General features: G+C 37.9%; 1 protein-coding gene across 1 annotated transcript in view; it reads right to left on the bottom strand.

The window, feature by feature from the left end:
• Positions 1-271: 271 nt before the first annotated feature.
• Positions 272-23,542, bottom strand: part of LOC140164925 (coiled-coil domain-containing protein 40-like) — a 40,168-nt gene continuing 16,897 nt past the window's right edge. The window contains 16 exon segments of the mRNA XM_072188323.1: positions 272-1,033; positions 1,036-1,093; positions 1,954-2,112; positions 2,780-3,101; positions 3,717-3,808; positions 6,720-6,889; positions 7,865-8,078; positions 8,763-8,826; positions 8,828-8,854; positions 8,856-9,004; positions 10,083-10,265; positions 12,759-13,002; positions 20,430-20,533; positions 21,029-21,169; positions 21,620-21,777; positions 22,636-22,939. Coding sequence (XP_072044424.1) covers positions 846-1,033; positions 1,036-1,093; positions 1,954-2,112; positions 2,780-3,101; positions 3,717-3,808; positions 6,720-6,889; positions 7,865-8,078; positions 8,763-8,826; positions 8,828-8,854; positions 8,856-9,004; positions 10,083-10,265; positions 12,759-13,002; positions 20,430-20,533; positions 21,029-21,169; positions 21,620-21,777; positions 22,636-22,939 — 2,577 coding nt within the window. The 3' untranslated portion in view covers positions 272-845.

The following is a 23,542-nucleotide window of genomic DNA, read 5'->3' as shown; positions in this document are numbered from 1 at the left end:
AGTTCCTGTTGATTAAGTAGACCAGAAGACCTCATACTCAGGAATGTGTGCATTGTTGCTCATAGCGGGAATAATGTGCGTATGTGCTTTTTGCCATACACCTGACAAAGGTCTATTATTTTCATTTTATTTCCAATGGGAATATATTGGGTTGCGACAATTACGTCCACATGCAAAGACCTTTTTAAAGCTAGTATCACTTATAGTCAATTATATATCAATTATAGTTTGATAGGTCAATATAAAGCAAATGCCAAAGGTCACTGTAATTAAAACCAAATATCCTAGCGCCCAAGGATAGATATTGAGGTCTTCGGTCTAATTTCCTAACACAAGACCCACTATATATAGCCCGGTTGGATCGGACCGCTACACATGATATTGTAGGTACTAACATTATTTAGTAATATTATCAAATTAAAAGATGATGTTATTGAACAAAAATACTGATTCAGAGCTTGACAATTCTTGAATTGAGCAAAAGAGTTTCAATGCAAAACCGCTATGAAATAATGTCGGTCCAATACCGAGTTTAATAACATATTCCCTGCCATTTCTCCCCTTTCACATATTCCCTGCCATTTAATTTCCCCCTTTCATATACACTATTTCAAAGTTGTAGCAACACTGTAATATCCCTGTGTGGGAAAGTTGAAATCCATACACCCCCTATGGAAGGCATGACCTTAATCTTCCACACAGGGAATATGATTTTCAAATGGGGTAACCTGAATGGGTGACTCAATTTGAAGTCTATACTCCCTCTGTGGAAGATTAAGGTAATGTCTTCCATAGGGGGTGTAAGGATTTCAGCTGAAATAGCCCAATGGGAGTGCGCTGACCCACTAACTGTCGTCCTCTACTACACCCCTTGAACTCAATGCCGTTGTGATACGCCTAGTAGCAGGCTGTATATGAGGGAACTCTTGATTCAGTCTATCGACGATGGTGGCTATGGAATGCATGCGATCTGTCTGTTTCTGCATCTCGTTATCGAGGGCGCTTTCCGCCTTGCATAGGAGCGTGTATCGTTGTCTTTCAAGGCTTGGTAATATTTGGATTTTTGTTGTTTGGCGACGATGTCGTTCAAATTCTGATGAGAGAAAGGAAGGAAATCATGTTGAGTAAAAAATCATTTATCTCCCTGCAGACTACTAGTAACAAATAGACACAAAAATATCTCTACTATATAATGGTTCACCCCAAGTTCGGTAGTAAAGTCAATGCTTTTTTGCATTTGGACCGCAAATATGACGGCAAACCACCTTTGCCAGCGTGTGTGTATGCTCTGCGCAATTAGCGGTTTTGTGTGTGATTCAACTAGCGAAATACAGGTATGAGAATTGTAATACATTCAGCTGATTTCAGACCTTTCCTTTTCTCACTGTAAAAAAAGCACAATGAACATGAAGTTTTCCCAAAATTTCCAGACTATTTCCCCAACATTTCAGACTTGGTCATTATGAAATACTCTAATCTCAGCTCATCGTTCTGATAAGTAGAGGGTTCATACCACAAAATAGCTCCAATGCCATAAGATTTTACGTACAAAATGAGGGTGCTATTATGGCCAAAAGTAAAATTGCCTCTTGTTACCTCACTTCTGATTAGTGAGTCTCCATATTCACAGACACACTGGCAGAAGATATGTTGGGAAAACAGGATTAAAACCAGAGAACCTGGACTCCCTATGCTGCCACATACAGTAGCGATGGCAGCTATGGGGGGTATTCTGGTCCTTGCAAGCGGTGCACAGGAACAAACAAAAACAATTCTGCATCTCAAGCGTTTAGGTATCGTGTGCAGGTTGCATCAAGTGCATTGCCCAAATGCTCCATGTGGGGGTCGAGTCCTGGTTCCCTGGTTTTAATTCTGTGGTTGGGACTGAGCTTTTGGCCTGATTGGCTAGCCTTGAAATGGAAGATTCATCCCTGCTGTTCATTGTCATCTTACCATCTGTTTAATTTCCATCAGCCTCTCCAGGTCGCCATCTATGGTGTCGGCAACACTCTGTAGTTGTTGGAATTCTGTCTGCTTACCCTCCAGCTGTTGACTCAGCATCTGTTGATGTGATCTCAACTCATGGATGTCTTTGTCACATCCAGCTGCATCCTGAGAGTGGGGAAATACATATAATAATACCAAAAAGATGATGAAATGTAATATTTGATAACTCATAACCTTAGACCCCAGGGGGTACTTACAACAAATGCCTATTATGGGAACGTGCCGCTGGTTAGGGTCGCAAAATCGGCTGTCTGGTATAACAATGGGTCCTTTTTTAAACTGGTATAATAATGACCCCTTTGTTTTCACATAATAGTGGTATAATTATCGGTGTTGCTTTGTTTTGGTTGGTATAATTTTGGCTACATCAAGGCCTGACTTGAATCCCGGAATGCAGCCTTGCGCTGAATTGGACATCGTATTGCCAATTGCATGATTAGCATCCGCGAGTTCGTAAGACTTAGGCTAAAAACGGAAAAAGAATTTGATTCGCATTTGATGTTGATTCTTAATGATGGTATAAGTATGGGTCATTACGTGACTATTGCCACTAGGAAGTTCATTTGTCAAGATTTAGTTCAGATTCGGACATTTTCTGACTATTTCTTAATTTTTCTTAACTATTTCTTTACAATTTAAATAAATTAAATTATTTAATTCTCTCCCTAATAAAATCCTGGGTATGTGTCTGTCAAACTTCTTCAGTTTTCCGGAAGGCGGCACTTCCAAGTTTTAGGTGCTTCAGCTAAATATAGTTATCTCATTAACTTACCTGCTGTGTCTGTTTGATCTTTTTCTTCATCTCCGCCAGCTTCTTCTGGAATGTGCCTTTCGTCTCCACCTTCTGTTTAGTTTTAGTATTCAGTTTAGCTTGAGCACCTCCTCTTATTACGATCGTATCTCGTCGGGACACGGCCTTCTCCATGTCTTGTATAAGCTTCTCCTGCAGTTTCATCAGTTGAGTGTAGCGTACTTCCATCCGGTGTATCTCCGACGTCATGGCTCGTATCTCGCCCTGTCCAACCTCGGAGTCCACTGTGGCTTTCGCCTCTCGCGCTAGCTGTGTTTTCTTCTCCCACAACATGATCTGACGTCTGCAGAAGGAGCAAGGGAGAAATGGTCACTGAATATAAATTTGTACTTGCCCAGAAGTCCAGTTGTATATTTAAGCCTAGATGTATAATGTCAACTTAAGGCACTCATTAAAGAACATTTGAATGACTTATGGGGTGACCCAAATAGCAATGCTAATCGTAAGGGCTCCCCATGAACAAACCAGGACAAATTTGGAACAGCCAGGAGTAACAAAACAAAATAATACTCTTTACGAACTGACTGCGATATACAGGTATTATACTCCATATAATTATACAGGACTGACAGCTTAACATCCCCTCTGAAGGGCAGAGCACTCTCATGCTTCATTTATCCACTTCTACATGAACCATGGGGGGAGCTGAAGTCTAAATTTAACCTACAGATGTTGACAAATAACTCTCCCCCCCCCCAAGTCAATACCCCAGCAAGTTACCACCACCGGGAATTGAACCTGTGACCTTATGCACAAGAAGCGAGTACTCTTACCAATGCGCCACATTCTCCCTCTTCTAGTCTAATGCTCAACTTATATAATCCATAATCATGTGACAATATACATAACCCTGAATCATTCCCTCCCACATACATTTCTATCACTAAATTCTACTTACTCTGCTTCCACCAAGCTGTTCAGAAGTCTCTCTTTCTCCTCACCAAGCATCTCCAAATCATTTTGCATTGTAAGGGATTCATGCTCAGCTTCCTAAAAACCAAACATGTCAATTATAGTTGGTTATGGCTGAAACTTTGCATACACAAAATAGATTATACAATTCCTTAACAGAAACAAAATAGTCTACTCATTTTTACCATTTTTGGTGTACCAAAATTATGTTTTTGATCAGAAATCCTCCAAAAAAGCTGAAAAGACATAGGACATATTAACACCCATTTGTGGATAGTTTTAAGATGTAAACACTGGGCTATTCCATTCAAAATACACACATCTCCTTTGAATAATTTCACTGCCATATCAAATTCCAGCTGCACATCTTGTTCGATCTATCTGGAAGTTTTTGCTAGTTTTTATGTTAAACTAGCGGGAGACCCGCGCTTCGCGCGGGTCCCCGCTAGTTGAGTAAACGGGAGCGGTTAGTAAACGGGAGCGATTAGTAAACGGGAGTGGTTAGTAAACATGGTCAACGGTGATGATAATCATGGTATCTTGGTGTAGATTATTCATCCAGTATAGTAATGAGCATGTTAGCTTGATAATCATATGTTAGCTCCTGTCATATTAAAGAAGCTAAACTTGAATATCCAGACGTGAATATCCAGACATGTGATAATGTTGTTACTCACTCAATCCCTCAGATTTCTTTTGAAACAGCTCGTGACAAAATGGTTGATTTTTACTTTATCCCAACAAACATAAAACATTAAGGGATCTAAAACGAGCGTGTATTGCGTTTCGACAGTATTTTTTGTGGGACATGAGAGCACCTCAGACCTATCGAATTGCATTCTGAATACGAAGCATGTCTTTCTGATACCAAATAATTTTCATTTTTTGAAAATCACAATATAATACAAATTTTATGTCAAATTATAAAATTTGATATTTTTCAAATTTTTGATATATAACAGTCCTCAAGTAAATTATATAAATCTAATGTTATATTCTTAAAGTATATAGTAGTAGGACGAAAAGTCGACGGTCAATTGAAAATTTTGACATTTCATTTTATGGATATAAATTTAAATCCCAAAAAGACCTTTTTTTTTTTTTGGTGTGTTTGGGAAAAAAATCCATATCTTCTTCAATACGAAAGGTCAAAATTTTCAATTGATCGTCGGCTTTTCATCCCACCTACATACACTTTAAGTATAAATCATCAGATTTCTAAAGTTTACTTCAAGTACTGTTAAATATCAAAAATATCAATTTTTAATGATTTGCCATAAAATGTGTCTTAAATTGCAAATTTCAAAAAATCAATCTTATTTGATGTCAGCCTGACATTCTTCGTATTCAGAATGCAATTCGATATGTCTGATGTGCTCTGATGTCCCAAAATAAATACTGTCCAAACGCTCATACCCCAGCCCTTAATGTTAGAAGAGGTTGCTAGGGAAAAAAACGTTTCAATTTCGGGTTATAATGGTATAAAACATGTAAGCAACATGTTTGCTAAAAGTTGCAGCAAAACATTTTAAGCGAGCCCGTGTTGTTAATAGCTAGGCCTACATTAGAGCCAGGATTTATTTGCGGGGCCGCAGAATGTGGACTTTCAAGTTCCACTAAAGTGGGCTCATCCACCCCCTAACATTTAACCTCAGTTTTCGGGCTATAGGCCTACTGAACAGTTGCACGACTCTGTTGGCTACATTTTAACATTCCCTCTGAAAAGTGGACTTTTTTGTAAATCTGTCACCCAATTACCCCCCATTTCATCAGCTTAACACCCAATGATCCCCCCAAAATTGCTTCAAGGCCTTTGCTTTGACCAAGTTTCCAATTCTGAGGGGACACAGCCGGCTGCACGGCGAGCGAAACAACATTATGGTGCTTCGTGGCCATTCAAAAAGGTGGCGACAAAAAACTTCCGAGTGTGCCCCTTCCCAAATTCCAGGATCCGCCACTGACTCAGAGAAGCAGTCAGTCACGCACACATACTGTCTGGGCGCATACATACGTAGGCCTACTCATGTAAGTCAACATTAGGTGCGTCCATACCATGCGCCGCAATGCGCGGAAACCATGTCGCCAAGCAGGTGCGTGACTCGCCACTTACCGCTGCGTGTTGGACATCGCTTGCATTTGACGCGTATGCTGTAATAACCTGACCCATAAGGTTATTCACCTCAACGGCCTAGCAACCCACCATTTTTTTTTGTTATTTCCATAGTGATTGAATAGTTTTGCAAAAATGAACGTCAGATGGTTTAATGGCAATATGTACCCGATCAATGTACGAATAAATCAGAGCTGAAAGTAAAAGCATCTCGGAGCCTGCTTCTGGACAAGATTTAGCGACTTCCTTTTATTTATATAGATTCAGTTGCAAAATGTTGACATTTATAAAATCCAGTTGAATTTGCACAATTTGGCCTAAAATTTAACAACATTGTCTGGAATTTCAAAATCTTCCATACTTTTCCCACTACTTACAGATGAAAATTGTTGGATCTACACAAATGTAAACTGTTGAATTTGGCTCAAAATGGAAAAGCCCATTTACAATTTAACGAAGTTAAAGTCCCATTCAGTGACCTCAGCAAAAGTGTATACAAAATTAAAATTGTTCATAATTGCTTAAAAGTGAAGGATAAGTCATTCAAATTGTCATTTGGTATTTTTGAAATACAAAATTTGGCAAAAAATGAAGAAAGCAGCAGTATTAACTAAGTTGAAGCCCCATTCAAATACATGTAGCTATTGTTGGTATATAAATTACAGGTTCATGTGAAATGCCTCATTTTGTCTTAATAACATACCCGTCTTTCGGCTGAAGCACTAGCAGGTTATGTTAGGACGTCTGACAATGACAGACAAGGTACCAAAATCGGAATTTTGATGATTTTTACGATCGTCCGGATGAGCAAATCACTGAATGGGGCTTTAAAAAAATATGAAGCTGAAATTCTTGAATGTACCTGTTCCCATAACTTACCTTGAGACCTGTTACAAAGTCATTCTCCATGAGTATGTTGTCTTGTTGTAGTCCTTGCTTCATTTTGCCTTCCTTGGTCAGGAGTTGGTTGAGTTTCAGCATGTCATTCTGCATGTTACGGATGTTCCTTTCCACGTCTGTTTGCTCATTCAGCTGAGAGTGTATATCATCTGCAAGGAAATTAAATAACAGAAAGATTTGAGTAAAAATAAAATAGCACAGCAACAAAATTGAGGCTTGTTCAAAATTTTCTATTGCACTCATTGGACTATTCCAATTGAAATCCATACACCCTCTTGTGTATGACATGACCTTACTCTCCCACACAGGGGTGTAGATTTCAAATGGAATTACCAAGTAACCCCATTATGTCCTCCAAAGGGGGTGTATGGCTTTCATTTGGAATAGCCCATTGATATGAAATGGCATGTGAGATTTTCTCCAAACCTGAACCTGATGATGAGATTCCTCTCTCCATTGATTAATAAAACCAACAGACTACTCCCCCCACAGAAAATTTTCAGGGATAAAATGGGGATGCCAAAGAGTTAAGTGTCCTTAAAATGAATTAAAATGGGATCAAAATTGGCTTTGCCCTCTCACACTAAAATCCTGGATAACTATGCTACTGCAAAAAACTTTTACATACTTTTAGAACATTAACTAATAAAACAATGAAGGTAGAAAAGACCCCCAGTTTCTCCCATAACACGTCATAGCTGCTAAATTGTTGGTCTAATTTTGACCAACTTTGAGAAATTTCACCAAAATGATTGAAAAATGCTAAATTTTGCACAAAAAAAAAAAAAAAAAAAAAAAAGCCTGATTTTTGCCCAAATTTCAACCACTATTTTTGGTGAGGTTGATCAAAATTCAAAAACAACAACAAAACAAAAAACACTTCCTAGATATTTATGTCTAGTTTTAAAAATTCTTTAAAAAATAATTTTACTGAGAACTTTTTTGTTTTGTTGCACAAAAAAATTTGGGTAAAAGCATTTTTAAAAATTAATTTGACCTCACAGATGGATTTGTCAAGTCTATGCCATGTATACTGTTACATACTTTAGACCAACAATTGAGCAGTTATGAGGCCCCAACATCTTCCATAATTCCAGGGTTAAGACCAACCTTTACACACTTACTCTCAATCCTGAGTTTCTTCTGATGTAATATAGTGAGTGCTTTCTTCATTGTGTCCACCTCTTTGTTCTGTGTGTCCTTGTCTTTGCTCATCTTGACCAATTCACTTTGTTGACGCAACCAGAATTGCTGCTGGTCGGCTATCTCCTGTGTTTTGGTATCGATGGATTTCTGCAAAGCGTTCACTTCTTGCTCCAGTGGGCCAAGTTCTTCACCCTATGTGCAAAGGACAGGTAAATTGGTAATTTCATAATAGAATACATTCAATTATAGTAATTGTGAAAATATGTGGCTATGCCGGGTGACCACTTGTATTGATTATGTGCATAACAAGACTTTTAAACATTATCAACAATAATGATATCACATCTTGTGTCACTAATCAAATTATCCCAACCTAATAGCCACATCACAAAGTGAATAAGGTATGGCTTCAAAACCAGCCACTGGTTGACCCCTGGTGCCCTGGCTGCTAGCACTGTTGGTTTAACCGCATTCTAGTCACCTATTTTGTAAAATCCCATAAGCCTTTGCGGGTAGACCTCTTGATGTCATCACGCCGATGCCCACATCGTTACTGCGCACTTCACAGCTTTGAAATGCACAGTAATAAGGCAAAAAAAAAAGAAGGTTTGTCTCAAAGCTCACGAGAAATTTAAAAACAAATGCGAAATGCAATAATAGGCTATCATTTACTGAAAACACCAAAGGTCTCGTGATACTTGGTTCTAAAGTTATGAAGTTTTTTGATGTCTATTTTCTTTATGTATTTTATTGTTTTTTACTCCATATTTTTACCTTTATCTCAGTTTCAAATATGCCGCCTTTGGCCCCCATGGACCAGATCGTGTCACATATTAAAAGAGTTGTGATGATTGACACCCTGGTTCAGTAACTTACCCCTTGCTCGCTGACAACAGCCTCCACTTTCTTGTTATACTGGTCAATCAACCCTGCTTGCGCCAATCACGGCATTCCTCTTCACGATCTCGCTCGCTATGAGAGATGATGTCGTTCTTCTCGTGGATCTCCTTGTCGAGTTCCATCAAGGATTTCTTCAGTCGCTCTACTCTCGTCATGGTGTTGGAGAGTTCTAGGGTGTCGCGGGAGATTTCGTTTTCTACTTTGGCCCTCGCTGCTTCCTGTTAAAATAGAATTGAAAACTCTTTGCTTAACAGATTGACTTGCAATGTGGTCTTGTGACAGGGGCAGCCACTTGCTTCCACACCCACCAACTGCTCTTTTAAAGGACATCAGAGATACATCACTCCAACGCTATTGACCCTTTGTTGACCCGTTATTTTTGGCAAATCCTACACCCAAATGACTCCGGGTTTTTTTCAGTAGCCTACAATGAATGACCCCCCTTTTTTGAACAATTAGTCCTCAAAATTTAAATTTTGGTGCGCTTCACATGCATTTTGAAAAAAATAAATGAGTGTTGTCTATTTTGTACTGTAAAATTGGGTAAAAAGCTAATTTTGATTGTTAATGATGTGAAATTTTGGGCGCTCCCATACAAAATCACCCCATTTTTGACATTGCCAGCACTGAATGACCCCCTTTTTTCTGAAAATTTCTACACTGTCAGACCCTTAGTTTTGTACGCTGGTGGGCACAGGTACGTCACTTTCATATCCGAGTGCCCCCCGGGTTGTTTCTGTACAAATGGCGTGGTATGATACTGAACACATGGTATTTTCCAGCCCAAAATACCTAGAAATACAGGACTTTATATGTTTCTAAGCAGCTGGGTACCATACCAAAAATATAACCAATCTGTAGAAGAATATCCAGCCAGCACCTTATTTGTAAGAATATTTTGTCATAATATATTCTTTCTTCCTTTATAAAGTTTTAGTTAATATTTGAAGAGCTTTGTTGCAAAACCCTTACATCCACTTGAGCAATTTTGAGAAAACATAAAAAAATCATCAAAAAAAGTACTGTTACATGGGGATTTGCAACAAAAGCAGTTTTTGGCCGGATGCTTGGGTAGGATGAGCATCCCACCACAAACTGTTTTTGTTGAAAACCCCCTTATATTAGTGATTTTTTTATTATGATTGTTTGATGTGTTCTCGAAATTCTCAAGTGGATGTAAGGGGTTTTGCAACAAAGCTCTTCATTTGTAGCCATGACTGAGATTAAAACAAGGGAAATATAATGGCGATTAAATTACATTCAAAATGATAATAAATTCAAAAAATCCATACTTACAGCTTCTGCAATACGAGTGCGGACTTTACTGGCCATCTTGCGTGCATACTCCGAGGCCTTATCCATGGTGAGTTTATTGCGCAAGGTTTCCACAATCTCCTCCTCAAGTTTCATTTTGCGCTGGAATTCTTGCTCCATTTGCTTGCGCAATGAGTTGAGCTCGTTGAGACGTAGCGTTCGGTCCTGCATGGTAGGGGAGAAGAAAAGTAAATGGTAGCATCTTGTTAATATTCAATGTAAAATTTGACGAAATTTGACAAAATTATACCAATTTTTTGGAAAATTTTCGCTAAAAAGAGTTTGGAAGTTTGCTAAAATATGATGAAAAATTGACACTTTTTTGAGAGTATTTTAAAAAAAAAAAAAACCTTTCTTAAACCAAATCATGTCATGTCAATAAACCAAAATGGCTGAAAATATGCAGCCAGAGTCTGAACTAAATGTTGAAAATGCAGCCAAATCTGCCGAACATCTCTAAACCCTCATATCTATTAAAGGGGCATTTCGTGATCCACAGCCTCATCCCCCCACTTTTCAAAAAAAAAGTTGAGATTTTTACACCACTGGATACCTCTGGCTACATAATGTTTATGTACAAAATATTTCTTGCAGATTAATTCGCTTTTGCAAAGATATCGTGAAATTTGAATTTCGTTCTGGTGCACCAGAACGAAATTACAACGCATTGTCTATGGAGCAGTGTAATACACATAATCATGCATAACTCGCAAAAACGCAAAATCGGAATCAACTGAAATTTTGGAAATAAGCTTTTTTCGTGGATATCTACTGAAAAATGTCATAAAAAGAGGATGCTAGGACCACAAAATCCTCCTTTAAGAACCTCCCCCAGCAACTATGTAATAAAACAACTTACTGTAGTAGCCCTATTAAGTGACTGTTCAGTCTCATGCAACATTCTGCTGTACGTGTTATACTTACTGTAGTAGCCCTATTAAGTGACTGCTCAGTCTCATGCAACATTCTGCTGTACGTGTTATACCTCCCCCCCAGCAACTATGTGATAAAACAACTTACTGTAGTAGCCCTATTAAGTGACTGTTCAGTCTCATGCAACATTCTGCTGTGTGTTATACTTACTGTAGTAGCCCTATTAAGTGACTGCTCAGTCTCATGCAACATTCTGCTGTACGTGTTATACTTACTGTAGTAGCCCTATTAAGTGACTGCTCAGTCTCATGCAACATTCTGCTGTACGTGTTATACTTACTGTAGTAGCCCTATTAAGTGACTGCTCAGTCTCATGCAACATTCTGCTGTACGTGTTATACTTCTGCCTAACAACTATGTGATAAAACAACTTACTGTAGTAGCCCTATTAAGTGACTGTTCAGTCTCATGCAACATTCTGCTGTACGTGTTATACTTACTGTAGTAGCCCTATTAAGTGACTGCTCAGTCTCATGCAACATTCTGCTGTACGTGTTATACTTACTGTAGTAGCCCTATTAAGTGACTGCTCAGTCTCATGCAACATTCTGCTGTACGTGTTATACCTCCCCCCAGCAACTATGTGATAAAACAACTTACTGTAGTAGCCCTATTAAGTGACTGTTCAGTCTCATGCAACATTCTGCTGTACGTGTTATACTTACTGTAGTAGCCCTATTAAGTGACTGCTCAGTCTCATGCAACATTCTGCTGTACGTGTTATACCTCCCCCCAGCAACTATGTGATAAAACAACTTACTGTAGTAGCCCTATTAAGTGACTGTTCAGTCTCATGCAACATTCTGCTGTACGTGTTATACTTACTGTAGTAGCCCTATTAAGTGACTGTTCAGTCTCATGCAACATTCTGCTGTACGTGTTATACTTACTGTAGTAGCCCTATTAAGTGACTGCTCAGTCTCATGCAACATTCTGCTGTACGTGTTATACCTCCCCCCAGCAACTATGTGATAAAACAACTTACTGTAGTAGCCCTATTAAGTGACTGTTCAGTCTCATGCAACATTCTGCTGTACGTGTTATACTTACTGTAGTAGCCCTATTAAGTGACTGCTCAGTCTCATGCAACATTCTGCTGTACGTGTTATACTTACTGTAGTAGCCCTATTAAGTGACTGTTCAGTCTCATGCAACATTCTGCTGTACGTGTTATACCTCCCCCCAGCAACCATGTGATAAAAGAACTTACTGTAGTAGCCCTATTAAGTGACTGTTCAGTCTCATGCAACATTCTGCTGTACGCGTTATACTTACTGTAGTAGCCCTATTAAGTGACTGTTCAGTCTCATGCAACATTCTGCTGTACGTGTTATACTTACTGTAGTAGCCCTATTAAGTGACTGTTCAGTCTCATGCAACATTCTGCTGTACGTGTTATACTTACTGTAGTAGCCCTATTAAGTGACTGCTCAGTCTCATGCAACATTCTGCTGTACGTGTTATACCTCCCCCCAGCAACTATGTGATAAAACAACTTACTGTAGTAGCCCTATTAAGTGACTGTTCAGTCTCATGCAACATTCTGCTGTACGTGTTATACTTACTGTAGTAGCCCTATTAAGTGACTGCTCAGTCTCATGCAACATTCTGCTGTACGTGTTATACCTCCCCCCCGCGACTATGTGATAAAACAACTTACTGTAGTAGCCCTATTAAGTGACTGTTCAGTCTCATGCAACATTCTGCTGTACGTGTTATACTTACTGTAGTAGCCCTATTAAGTGACTGCTCAGTCTCATGCAACATTCTGCTGTACGTGTTATACTCTTGTTTCAGTTGTTCCTGCTTGTTCTGGCTGTTTGTTATCAGTCTTTTCACCGTATTGATATCCCCTTCATTCTTATTCAGCAGGATGGTCAGCGTTTCATTGTTTTCTTGTTCCTTCTGGATGGACTTCTTGTAGCCTTCGATCTCTGTTCGTAATGAGAGGATGGCTTGCTTTTGTTGACTGGAATAAAGGAAAAGAGCAAAGTTAAATCAATTAACGTTTTGTAAATTTTAAGTTCCATATGAGGGCGCACCACTAAATCACTCCACGATTTATGTACCAGTGAAATTCGGTTAAAATAGTCCACCGCTTATTTCAGCTTGTTGCGGCTTTATTTTCTAAATATATTGTCAAAATTCGCACGTTTTCAGCTCATTTGCTTCCGACAAGTGTTTACAAGGAATCTGAGAAAAAATCCCAATATTTTATTTCAGAGGTGAAGTTTTGGCGCGAATTTGAACAACGTCTGGTTTCAAAAATTGATTGATTTTTAGGGTTAAATTTGCACCTTTTTTCTTTGCAGCCAAATAGCAAAAAAAGTAGATGGTCACCAATATATTCTGTTAAAAGAATAATATTCTACATGTGATAAGCTTTAATTTGATACCAAACTTTTTATCTATATTACGTTTTTGCAGTGATAAAACGCCATCCAAACGTGCGTATTTTCCTGTGTAATCCAATGGCGCAATCAATGGTGGTGCGCTCTCTTATAAGCGGCTTTTAAAGTGTGTTGCTATGTACGCGCATTTTTGCAAAAAAACATAGAATATAAAGGGCGGAAGTCTTAATAAATCATTTTATTTCATTCGCAAATGCTTGAAATAACATTTGTGATTAGTTTTAGCAATAATTTGTTTTTATTTATCCGAAAATACAAGTCTCTGACGTTAAGAAAAGCATCAAAAATCTACATATATGAGCGCTTTTGCTATAGATTTATACCAAATCAGAATAACGTATAAAACTTGTATTTTTGCTTAAAATGCCAAAATCAGTAGGCCTATTTTGAAGACAGAGAACAAGAGGGGGGTGGGGGTAATTTGACTCAATTATGTAAATAGGCCTATATTTAAGGTATTAAAAATATTTGTACACACATAAAGTACTTTTCACAATTAAAAAATTAAAATTAAAGAGTATCTTTTTGCATAAAACATTCAATTTTATGTCCAACCTCTGCAAACTTCTTAGTCCTGGCCCTAGCTAGAACCCGGCCTACACCGGATAGGGCAGAGATTTTGACACTTGATTTGGGTTATTGGACCTTTGAGGTTAACGAATCACAGAGGTGCTTTTATGGAAGCGGCTGCTGGTCGAGAAATCCAAGATGGCGCTCAAGTGCCATTTTGAAAATTTTAAATTTTAGTTTTCACTCAATATTCATGTGTAATACATCATTCTATATGTTTTTGCATACAAGGAATCTATTTCTGACATTATTTTTATGATTGAAGGTCAGTATAACATGTTTACATTCAAAATGGCCGCCAAATGGTTGCCAAAAGAGATGGGGTTTTCATTAAAATGTATTTAGACTTCAATATTTTAACTTATTTGATGTTAAAAATAACCATGGGTTGCTGATATTATGGTCAGTTGTCTATGTCATTTCTATCATCTCCTGGATATGTTTAAAATCAAAATGGCTGCCAAAATGGCCGCCAAAATCGCTCTTTTTTCATTAAAATGTGTTACAGGAGTATTATGAAGTACCAGATTTACAATGAAATGGTGCCAAACATTGTGTTCTTTTGTATTCAAAGTATCTCTCTGGTAAAGGGGTAACAATATGACATCAGCATCAATTAATATGATCTCATGGGCATGTAAACATTCAAAATGGCCGCCAAAATGGCTGCAAAAACACGCTGATATAATGTTAAAGGAGTATTTCTATCCAAATTTCTTCCTGCTCATGTGTTTTTACATTCATGAAAGAAACCTAAACCCAAATTTTCATGCAAATCGGACATTCAGTTGGCGAATTATGGGCTATAACATATTTTCAATGGTCCATAGGATTGTGTGTGATACTTTCGTTGTCGACAGAATGAAATTCAAAATCGAACATTTCGCCCGTTTCTCTAGATATAAATTATAAATTTATAAGATAAATTTTCAAGATTCCTTTTGCACATGATCATTATGCACCTAGTAAGGGAGACCGGGGCAGGTTGGCCCCTTTTTCCCCACTTATCTGGAGAGCTCAGTTTGTGGGTTAGGAGGCTCTCAATTTGATACTTGAGAGCTGTTTACTCTAGGTAAATGCTAACAAATTTATATGGCTCTGTGACTTATACAAAAGTTATAGTAGTTGTAGGAGAGAGCGAAAAGAAAATTAACCAGGCAGGGCAGGTTGGCCCACCAAACAGGGCAGGTTGGCCCTCTATGCACAACCGTGTGTTATTGCCATATTTCTTTCCAATAAAACATTCTAAAGTTACAACTGCGGTAAGATATCACCTATCATAGTTCCAAGATAATCAAAAAATAAAATTCATTTTGCGCCATCATGGGTCATTCTTGAGGAAATAGCTAAAATCAAGGAAATAACGTTAACCAATCATCTTATAAAACCCATAACGAAAAACTGAAAGGCTGTGGATAACAATTGTAGTTGACTTTTTTGTTCATTATTAACTATTCTGAGTGATGAATTACTTTTTATGTACAAATTCCCAATTATAAAGAAATATGATATTGAAATATTGCTATTTCCAGTCAAAAAGTGCTCAAATTTTTTTGTACTATACTCCGCCTTTGAACAATTTTATCCATGGAACTGACTAGTGTTGGTGTGTAAATTGTATTTTGCTTCATTTGACACAAAATGGGTGAAAATGGAGAAAGTATGCATAACTCTTGCCCATAAACACAATGGGGGGGGCAACCTGCCCCAGCACAAGTGGGCCAACCTGCACCATAGCCTATTTTTTGTTTTCCATCAAATTCCATAAAACAGAAACAGGATGGAAAGCTTTCAACTATATGGCATTTTAAGCAAGACCCATACCTTCCAGCAACTTACAATTTACATAATGTATTATGTGCAACAATAGTGCTTTCTTTCCTTTCTTTTTTTCTCCAAAATGACCATGCAAGTAGTTTTTAAATTGATAATATTATGTCTCAACTCTCAACAACATGTAATTTATCTGATTTTTTAAGGAAATGGTGCCACATGAGTGCTTTCTTCGAGAACCAAAAATATCTTTGTGGCAGAAGGGTAACGTAAAATATGTCATTCAAAATTATCCCATGGGTAAGTTCAAAGAAATAAAAGTGACTCCCAAAATGGCCACCAAAATATTATTTTTTCATCAAAATCTGTTACAGCGACACTAGGTATCTGGTTTTCAAGGGGATGGTGCCATAAAAGGAGCGTATTTTCCCACATAATCATTATAGCATAGCAGTAATAGGAAAACAGCATGGACTTATGGGTAATTGGGCATGTTTAAAATTCAACTTGGCCACCAAAATAATATTTTGGATGTTGGTGTAACAGTCATTTAAAAGAGTATATTATATTCTTTTAAATGACTGTTACACCAACTTTCAAGATACCAGTTTTTTACAGGAGATGTCATTTTTTCAGCTTCATGGCATATGGTTAACATTCTGTCGTAAAATGATTCTGCCGGCATGCTCATACCAACGGGACCCCTTATATACTAGGTGCATAATGATCATGTGCAAGAGGAATCTTGCAAATATATTCCTTTTCCAGAGAAACCGGCCAACATGTTCGATTTTGAATTTTATTCTGTCGCCAACGAAAGTATAACACACAATCCTATGGACCATTGAAATATACGGTATGTTATAGTCCATAATTCGCCAACGGAATGTCCGATTTGCATGAAATTTAGGATTTAAGATTCTTTTATGAATGTAAAAACACATGAGCAGGAAGAAATTGGGATAGAAATATCCCTTTAACATTATATCAGCGTTCCCATGGAAATATTTAACACAACATCTATTAAAATGCTGTTTTAAATACCATTTTAATGAAAAAATCATGTTTTGCAGCCATTTTGGCGGCCATTTTGAATGTTTACATGCCCATATGAGATAATATTAATTGATGCCGACGTCATATTGTTACCCCTTTACCAGAGGGATACTTTGAATACAAAAGAACACAATGTTTGGCACCATTTCATTGTAAATCTGGTACTTTAGGGTGCATGCCACTAAATCCGCGTGTGAAGCGGTTTCCGGTAAAAGTTTATCACGACTATAGTCCCAACTTTGCATAAAAAATGTGCAAAATCGGTACAATATTAACAATTTTAGTGTTGCAAATCGTGTTTTGCTAGAACTTGTGAATGTGATCTCTACTAATTTGAACAGAAAACGCGAAAATTTGAGTGATGTTTACGATGATGAGCGCATGAACACACGAGGTCAAAACAGCGTTAGCAGTCGGACGAAACACGGGAAAATCGGGTCTTTTTATATAGCGCTATTTTTCTCAAAAAGTAGACCTAAAATATGGTGTCATTTTCAGATATGTTATGCAGAATTTTGTTCTGATTAAGATGATATCAAATATATATTTCAAAGTAAGACGTAACTCGACTTATAGCCTAAAACGTGACCCCTATTTTGCACGTAAAGTCTATGGAAAGCTATTTTGTGGCATGTACCCTTTATAATACTCCTGTAACACATTTTAATGAAAAAAGACTATTTTGGCGGCCATTTTGGCAGCCATTTTGATTTTTAAACATATCCAGGAGATGATAGAAATGACATAGACGACTTATGCTTTGTTGTCACCATAATATCAGCATCCCATGGTTATTTTTAACATCAAATAAGTTAAAATATTGAATTCTAAATGCATTTTAATGAAAACCCCATCTTTTGGCAACCATTCGGCGTCCATTTTGAATGTAAACATGTTATACTGACCTTCAATCATAAAAATAATGTCAGAAATTGATTCCTTGTATGCAAAAACATATAGAATGATGTATTACACATGAATATTGAGTGAAAACTAAAATTTAAAATTTTCAAAATGGCCGCCGGCGGCCATCTTGGAACTCTCGAATTCGCAGCCGCTTTTCAAAAAAGCACCTCCGTGATTCTTTAACCTCAAAGGTCCAATAACCCAAATCAAGTGTCAAAATCTCTGCCCTATCCGGTGTAGGCCGGGTTCTAGCTAGGGCCTGGACTATCTGCATGTTGATAAACACATTGAAATTTGGGTCTTTTGGTGATTCGGAACTGATTTTTAGAGCACCGTTTCTTCCGAACGGAAAGTCGTAGAGGGATGAAATCTTGGGAAATGACTAGAAACTGTCTTTAGTTTACTTCAAAATGTAAAAAATTGGATTTTGATAACTATTGGCGTTTATAAGAGGGCGCACCACCAAATCACTCCACGTTTTATGTACCAGTGAAATTCGGTTAAAATAGTCCACCGCTTATTTCAGCTTGTTGCGGCTTTATTTTCTAAAGATATTGTCAAAATTCGCACGTTTTCAGCTCATTTGCTTCCGACAAGTGTTTACATGAAGGAATCTGAGAAAAAATCCCAATATTTTATTTCAGAGGTGAAGTTTTGGCGCGAATTTGAACAAAGTCCGGTTTCAAAATTGAGTGATTTTTTAGGGTTAAATTTGCACCTTTTTTCTTTGCAGCCAAATAGCAAAAAAAGTAGATGGTCACCAATATATTCTGTTAAAAGAATAATATTCTACACGTGATAAGCTTTAATTTGATACCAAACTTTTTATCTATATTACGTTTTTGCAGTGATAAAACGCCATCCAAACGTGCATATTTTCCTGTGTAATCCAATGGCGCAATCAATGGTGGTGCACTCTCATATCAGTAAAAAGTCTGTTTGAAAAATAAGACATTTGAGAGCTCTTCATATCTTGATACAGCTGAATTTATACTTGATCGTTTTGGCAGTGAAGCGAATCACACGCATGCTAAGTTTTCTGCAAAAGCGATCAAGTAGATTTGGCTTGATTATCTTTACTCAACTGCACACACAGACAGGTCACCTGACACTAAATAAGACCCTTGACAAGCATGAACAAGGTCTCCATTGTAATAATTTTTGACAGCACATCATACAATATTATTTGGCATTCCACGCTCACATTCAAACAGTCCATCAAGCTTGAGAACATCCAGAACAGAGCTCTGAAAATTAACCTTAGGACCAAGTATGTGTCATATGACAATGCTCTTGTTGTGTGAAATCTTGACAAGCTGTATGCTAGGAGGGAGCTGTATACCCTGAATGTTGCTTGTTCTTTGTCCAAGTCTGATCTGACCATTAAGTTGCTGTCTCAAGCAAAGGTCAGGTTCATAGAAGATGATTAAGAAACAATGCCAATTTTAGCCAGCTCCCTCCATGCACCAATAGGTTCATTGGGAGTCCAATCCCTAATTTTGTTGGGTTATTAAATAGTAACCCTATATTGTACCTCATTTCAAGCCATTTCCTTTCTGTGGGAGTGGTTTCTTTCTTTTTTAGCTGCCATGGAGCCTGACCTCACATGTTGTTTATATCTATTCATGATAAATATGCATTTTCATCCTATTTTGGCTCTTTGCTGATGATATATATCTTGTGTACAATGCAACTCGGCTCCGGGCCATGATTTTGCAAATTTGTGCAAATAAAATCATATCATATCTTCATCAAAATGGTATGATAATCTATGGTACAGGAGCAAAATCAAATTGAAGATCTATGATAAATGATTATAAAAGATCATGGCATAAGACAATGGATTATTCAGAAATTATTTCGAGGGGTCATTGATACAAAGACGTAACTCCATTTTGGCCATTCTGAGAAAAATGAGTTTAAAGATAATGATCCACATTGACTTATGTAGTTAAGTCTATGTTTCACTGGCCATTGATTTCAATGGGGTGCTAAATGGAGTTGCTTCTATGTGTTTATTGGAAAGTGCTCATGTGTCTGAACATTTTGATATCAACATCTCATTTCACAAAAAATGGAGTTAAGTCTTTGTGTCACTGACCCCTTGATTTAAGCTCTGACGAAAAAGGCAAACACAGCATAGCTTAGATTATGTTACGTTATGACCTCAGAAGAAGATCAGATCATATCTCATTTGGTAATAACGAGTGGCGAGATGAACGAGCGGTTAAGGCGTTGCGCTGTCGGCCGGGACTATACTATCAGCGAGGGTTCGAGCCTTGGGCTTGCCTTAGGTGAGAATTCTCTTCCTCTTCCAAAATGTTCCTAGTATAAGGTTGGAAATCCTACAATTGTGTTCAGTTACTTTACAGAATAAAATTGTAGAAATTCTCGCCCCCATACACTTCCTAGGTACTTGCAGGTATAGGTAGTGTGTGTGTGTGCGATGTTTTGTGGTTCAGAAGTCACGTAAAGCTGTTGGTTTTGTGTAAAGGAAGAGGCAAACCCTGTGCATGTTAAGTGTCAGAGATATTTGAAAAGAGAAGGGGGACCATCCCCGGTTCTGATATCTGCAATCAATCCTAGGTTCCAGGATCGTGCATAGGTAAACTGTGCATGTTAAGCCTGTGCGACAAAATATTTTGAGGGATGCACGTATATAGGAAGAAGAAGAAGTTACCTGAGTGCTTCATTCATAGCAGCATGTGCCTCATCTCTTCTACGCATACCAATCAGACTGCTGTTCCATTGCTGGTATAACTGCTTCCTCTCCAGTTGAATAGACTGTTGAGATACAAGGAACACAATAGTGTCATCATCAACAAAGTCAATAAATAGTTCATTTTAGGTCCTGAAGGCATCAGATTTCAACTAAGCTATATCTTCATTACTTCCATTCCAACTTGACGATTATGTAATAATGATAGCGTTCGTTTATACATCATACTGTTTACAAAAGAATTGCAAAACTTGAGTAATTTATATTAACTTTGTAAAGTCCTTTCCATCTGTTTTCATTCTTCTGCACACAGTTCAGATTTAGAGAGTCACTCGACTAGGACCCAAATGAAATTTTTGAATAAATTACACAAAATTACAATTTAGCATCCACAAAGGGTAAAACTGTAATTGTTTTTAAAACAGTTTTGCATTTTTGGCAGGAAATGCAATATTTTGGCACAAATCAAAGTGCATTGTTTGGCCTCCAAAATCGTGTTTCTTCCTTATGATCAATCACTTGGAAGAAAGTTGGAGTGCCTGTATCCAAGGACTACTCACCTCAATTTCCATGCGAGCCTCAGCAAGAGCATCTTTTGCAGCTTTGGTTTCCTCTGACTGTGCACTGCACTGAGCTTCATACAAGGCTATAGACTCTCTGAGTTTGTCTACTGTCTCTGTCAGTCTGTCCACATACAAATCCTGCCAAGAAAAAAAGTTTGATTAGAAAAATGTGCTACATGAACAAAATTATTCTTTGCAATGGGCTCTTGCAGTTGCAATCTATACACCCTATGGAAAACATGGAGTGTAGATTTCAAATCGAGTCACTCAACTTGTATTTTTAAGTCTTCACCTCTTTATTATTATTATTATTGTTACTTCTATCATTATATTTGTCACTTTCATTATCATCATTGTACTACTTCCAGTACTCCTCCCCTTCCCCTTGTAAATCATCTTGAACCTCCTCAACACCAGGGTAGCTATTCTCTTCCGACTCCTCTTTTGATTTTGTGTACCAATATTATAAACCAGCTTTGCACAATAGAATTCCCAAGAATCAATTTGTTGAATTCTCAAATTTGTTGAATTCTCACAACAGTTTAAACCCTTTGATGAAAATTGGTACCTGTATTATGTGGCACTTACCTGTCTCTGTTTTTCAAGCTCAGCTTCGGTGACTTCTGCATCTGCTTTCTCGGCTGCTCTACGCATCACGGCGATGTCACCCCGGATGTCTTCCTTGGCGTTACTCATGTAGAACAGATGCAAAGCAAGATTCTCCACTTCAGTTTGAAGTGCAGAGCCTGATAAAAAACAATTAGTCAAGATGATGAGATGATAAAAATATCCATACAAGATAATTACGACTAGACTTTTAGTGGGGTGGGGCAGGGAAGCACAATATCGAGCTTCTCTCGAGACACCCAGAGAAGAAACCTTACACTTCCCATAATGCATTTCTCCCACTTTAATTTGACGAAATGTACCGCAATGAACAGAGCACATCCTGATCTTGCAAAATATGTTTATTTCTTGACTATAGACAAAGTGAAAAACAAATGAAACCTGTCAAAAGTAGTGGGAGTATCATATGATAACATGAGGTGATATATCATGTTGCAAGGGATTCTTCTCTGAGAGATGGCGACATACTTTGTAATAGACGAGGCTAGTAATATTGTGGATTAATAAGGAATTGTATACACGCAGTTAAGCACAGCACCTACGCTAAGTGCACTCTGCATATTGTGTGACTGATGCACGTTTTGTGCATTTGCGCACACACAAAAAAAAATCGCATAATTACCAGTTGAATATAGTATACTTTTACAACCTGCTCATGGGGAGGGGGGTACAAGAGTGCAAAGGTCATGACTGAGGGGCCTTATGCTTTAGGCAGTTTCGTTGATTTTTTTACTTACTTCCAATGGGTTACAGGATTAGTGAAATGCGCTACTGGTCTTGCTTTTGTTATTTTACTTGCTATTTGCCTTGGCAAGCACAAAATGGCTTGTGATTGTAGTAGTCTCAAGCTGTCTAAATCAAAATTTACCTTGATATTGTAATGTTTATTTCTAAAATAATGCAAAATGACAAAGAATGTTACAAACATACTTGCTATAATAACATTCAAAGCATTCTTTATATCATGTGTTCCTCACCGTCTTTTCTTTGCTTGGTGATGTTGGTCTGTGTTGATTTATACATGTTCCTCACTTCATTCAGATCCTCCTCGCACTGCTTCCTAAATTGCACCAACTTAGCCATATCATCGTGCTGCTTCTCAAGCAGCATCTGCTGCCTTGCCAACTCTTGCTGGAGGCCGTAAAGGTTGACGCCCAACTCTTCCCTGTCCTTCAGCTTGTTCTTAACTGCTTCTTTGAGCTCGCTGCGCTCAAGGGTGACTCTCTCTTGGACCTTGACGAGGTGGGTTTTGAGAGCTTGTTGGAATCTTCTCATCAGTGGCTGTAGGTGTTTACGAATATGAAGAGGTTGAAATTTAATGGTTATCAGATTCACTAATGGACCGATTGGTATTACACGAAGGGAAATAGAGACAGGGAGAGAAACAAAGGTGTGTTTTCTCAAAGAAGCTTTCAACACTATGTCAAATGTAACAAGAATTACAGGGTGCATAATTTATATTAGGCCTGGCATTTTCGGGTAATTTTGTACCCGGGTACCCGGCGCATTTTTCGGGCGGGTAACCGGGTACACGAAAGTTTTTTATTTTTTTTTCGGTTTTGTAGTGTCGGTGGACCTAGACCTAAATGCTAGGATCATTCATGGTTGACATTTGAATGCAAAAAAAAAAAGAATTTTCAAGATGTTTTCATATTAAAAATACAAAACATCTTCAATTTTTTTTTTTTTTTTTTTTTTTTTTTTTAGGTCAACCATGAATGATCCTAGCATTTAGGTCTAGGTCCGGGGACACTACAAAACCGAAAAAATAAAAAACTTTTTTTTTTAAATTTCGGTACCGGGAGGGTATTTCCTGCCGGTAATGCAATCTCGGCGGTACCCGCATGCCCGCCGAAAATGCCAGCCTTAATTTATATGCCCCAA

Source organism: Amphiura filiformis, chromosome 11 (genome assembly GCF_039555335.1).
Source record: "Amphiura filiformis chromosome 11, Afil_fr2py, whole genome shotgun sequence".
Taxonomy (NCBI): Eukaryota; Metazoa; Echinodermata; class Ophiuroidea; order Amphilepidida; family Amphiuridae; genus Amphiura; species Amphiura filiformis.
Note: the sequence above shows the minus strand (reverse complement) of the source record. Positions and strands in the feature narration are given on the sequence as shown.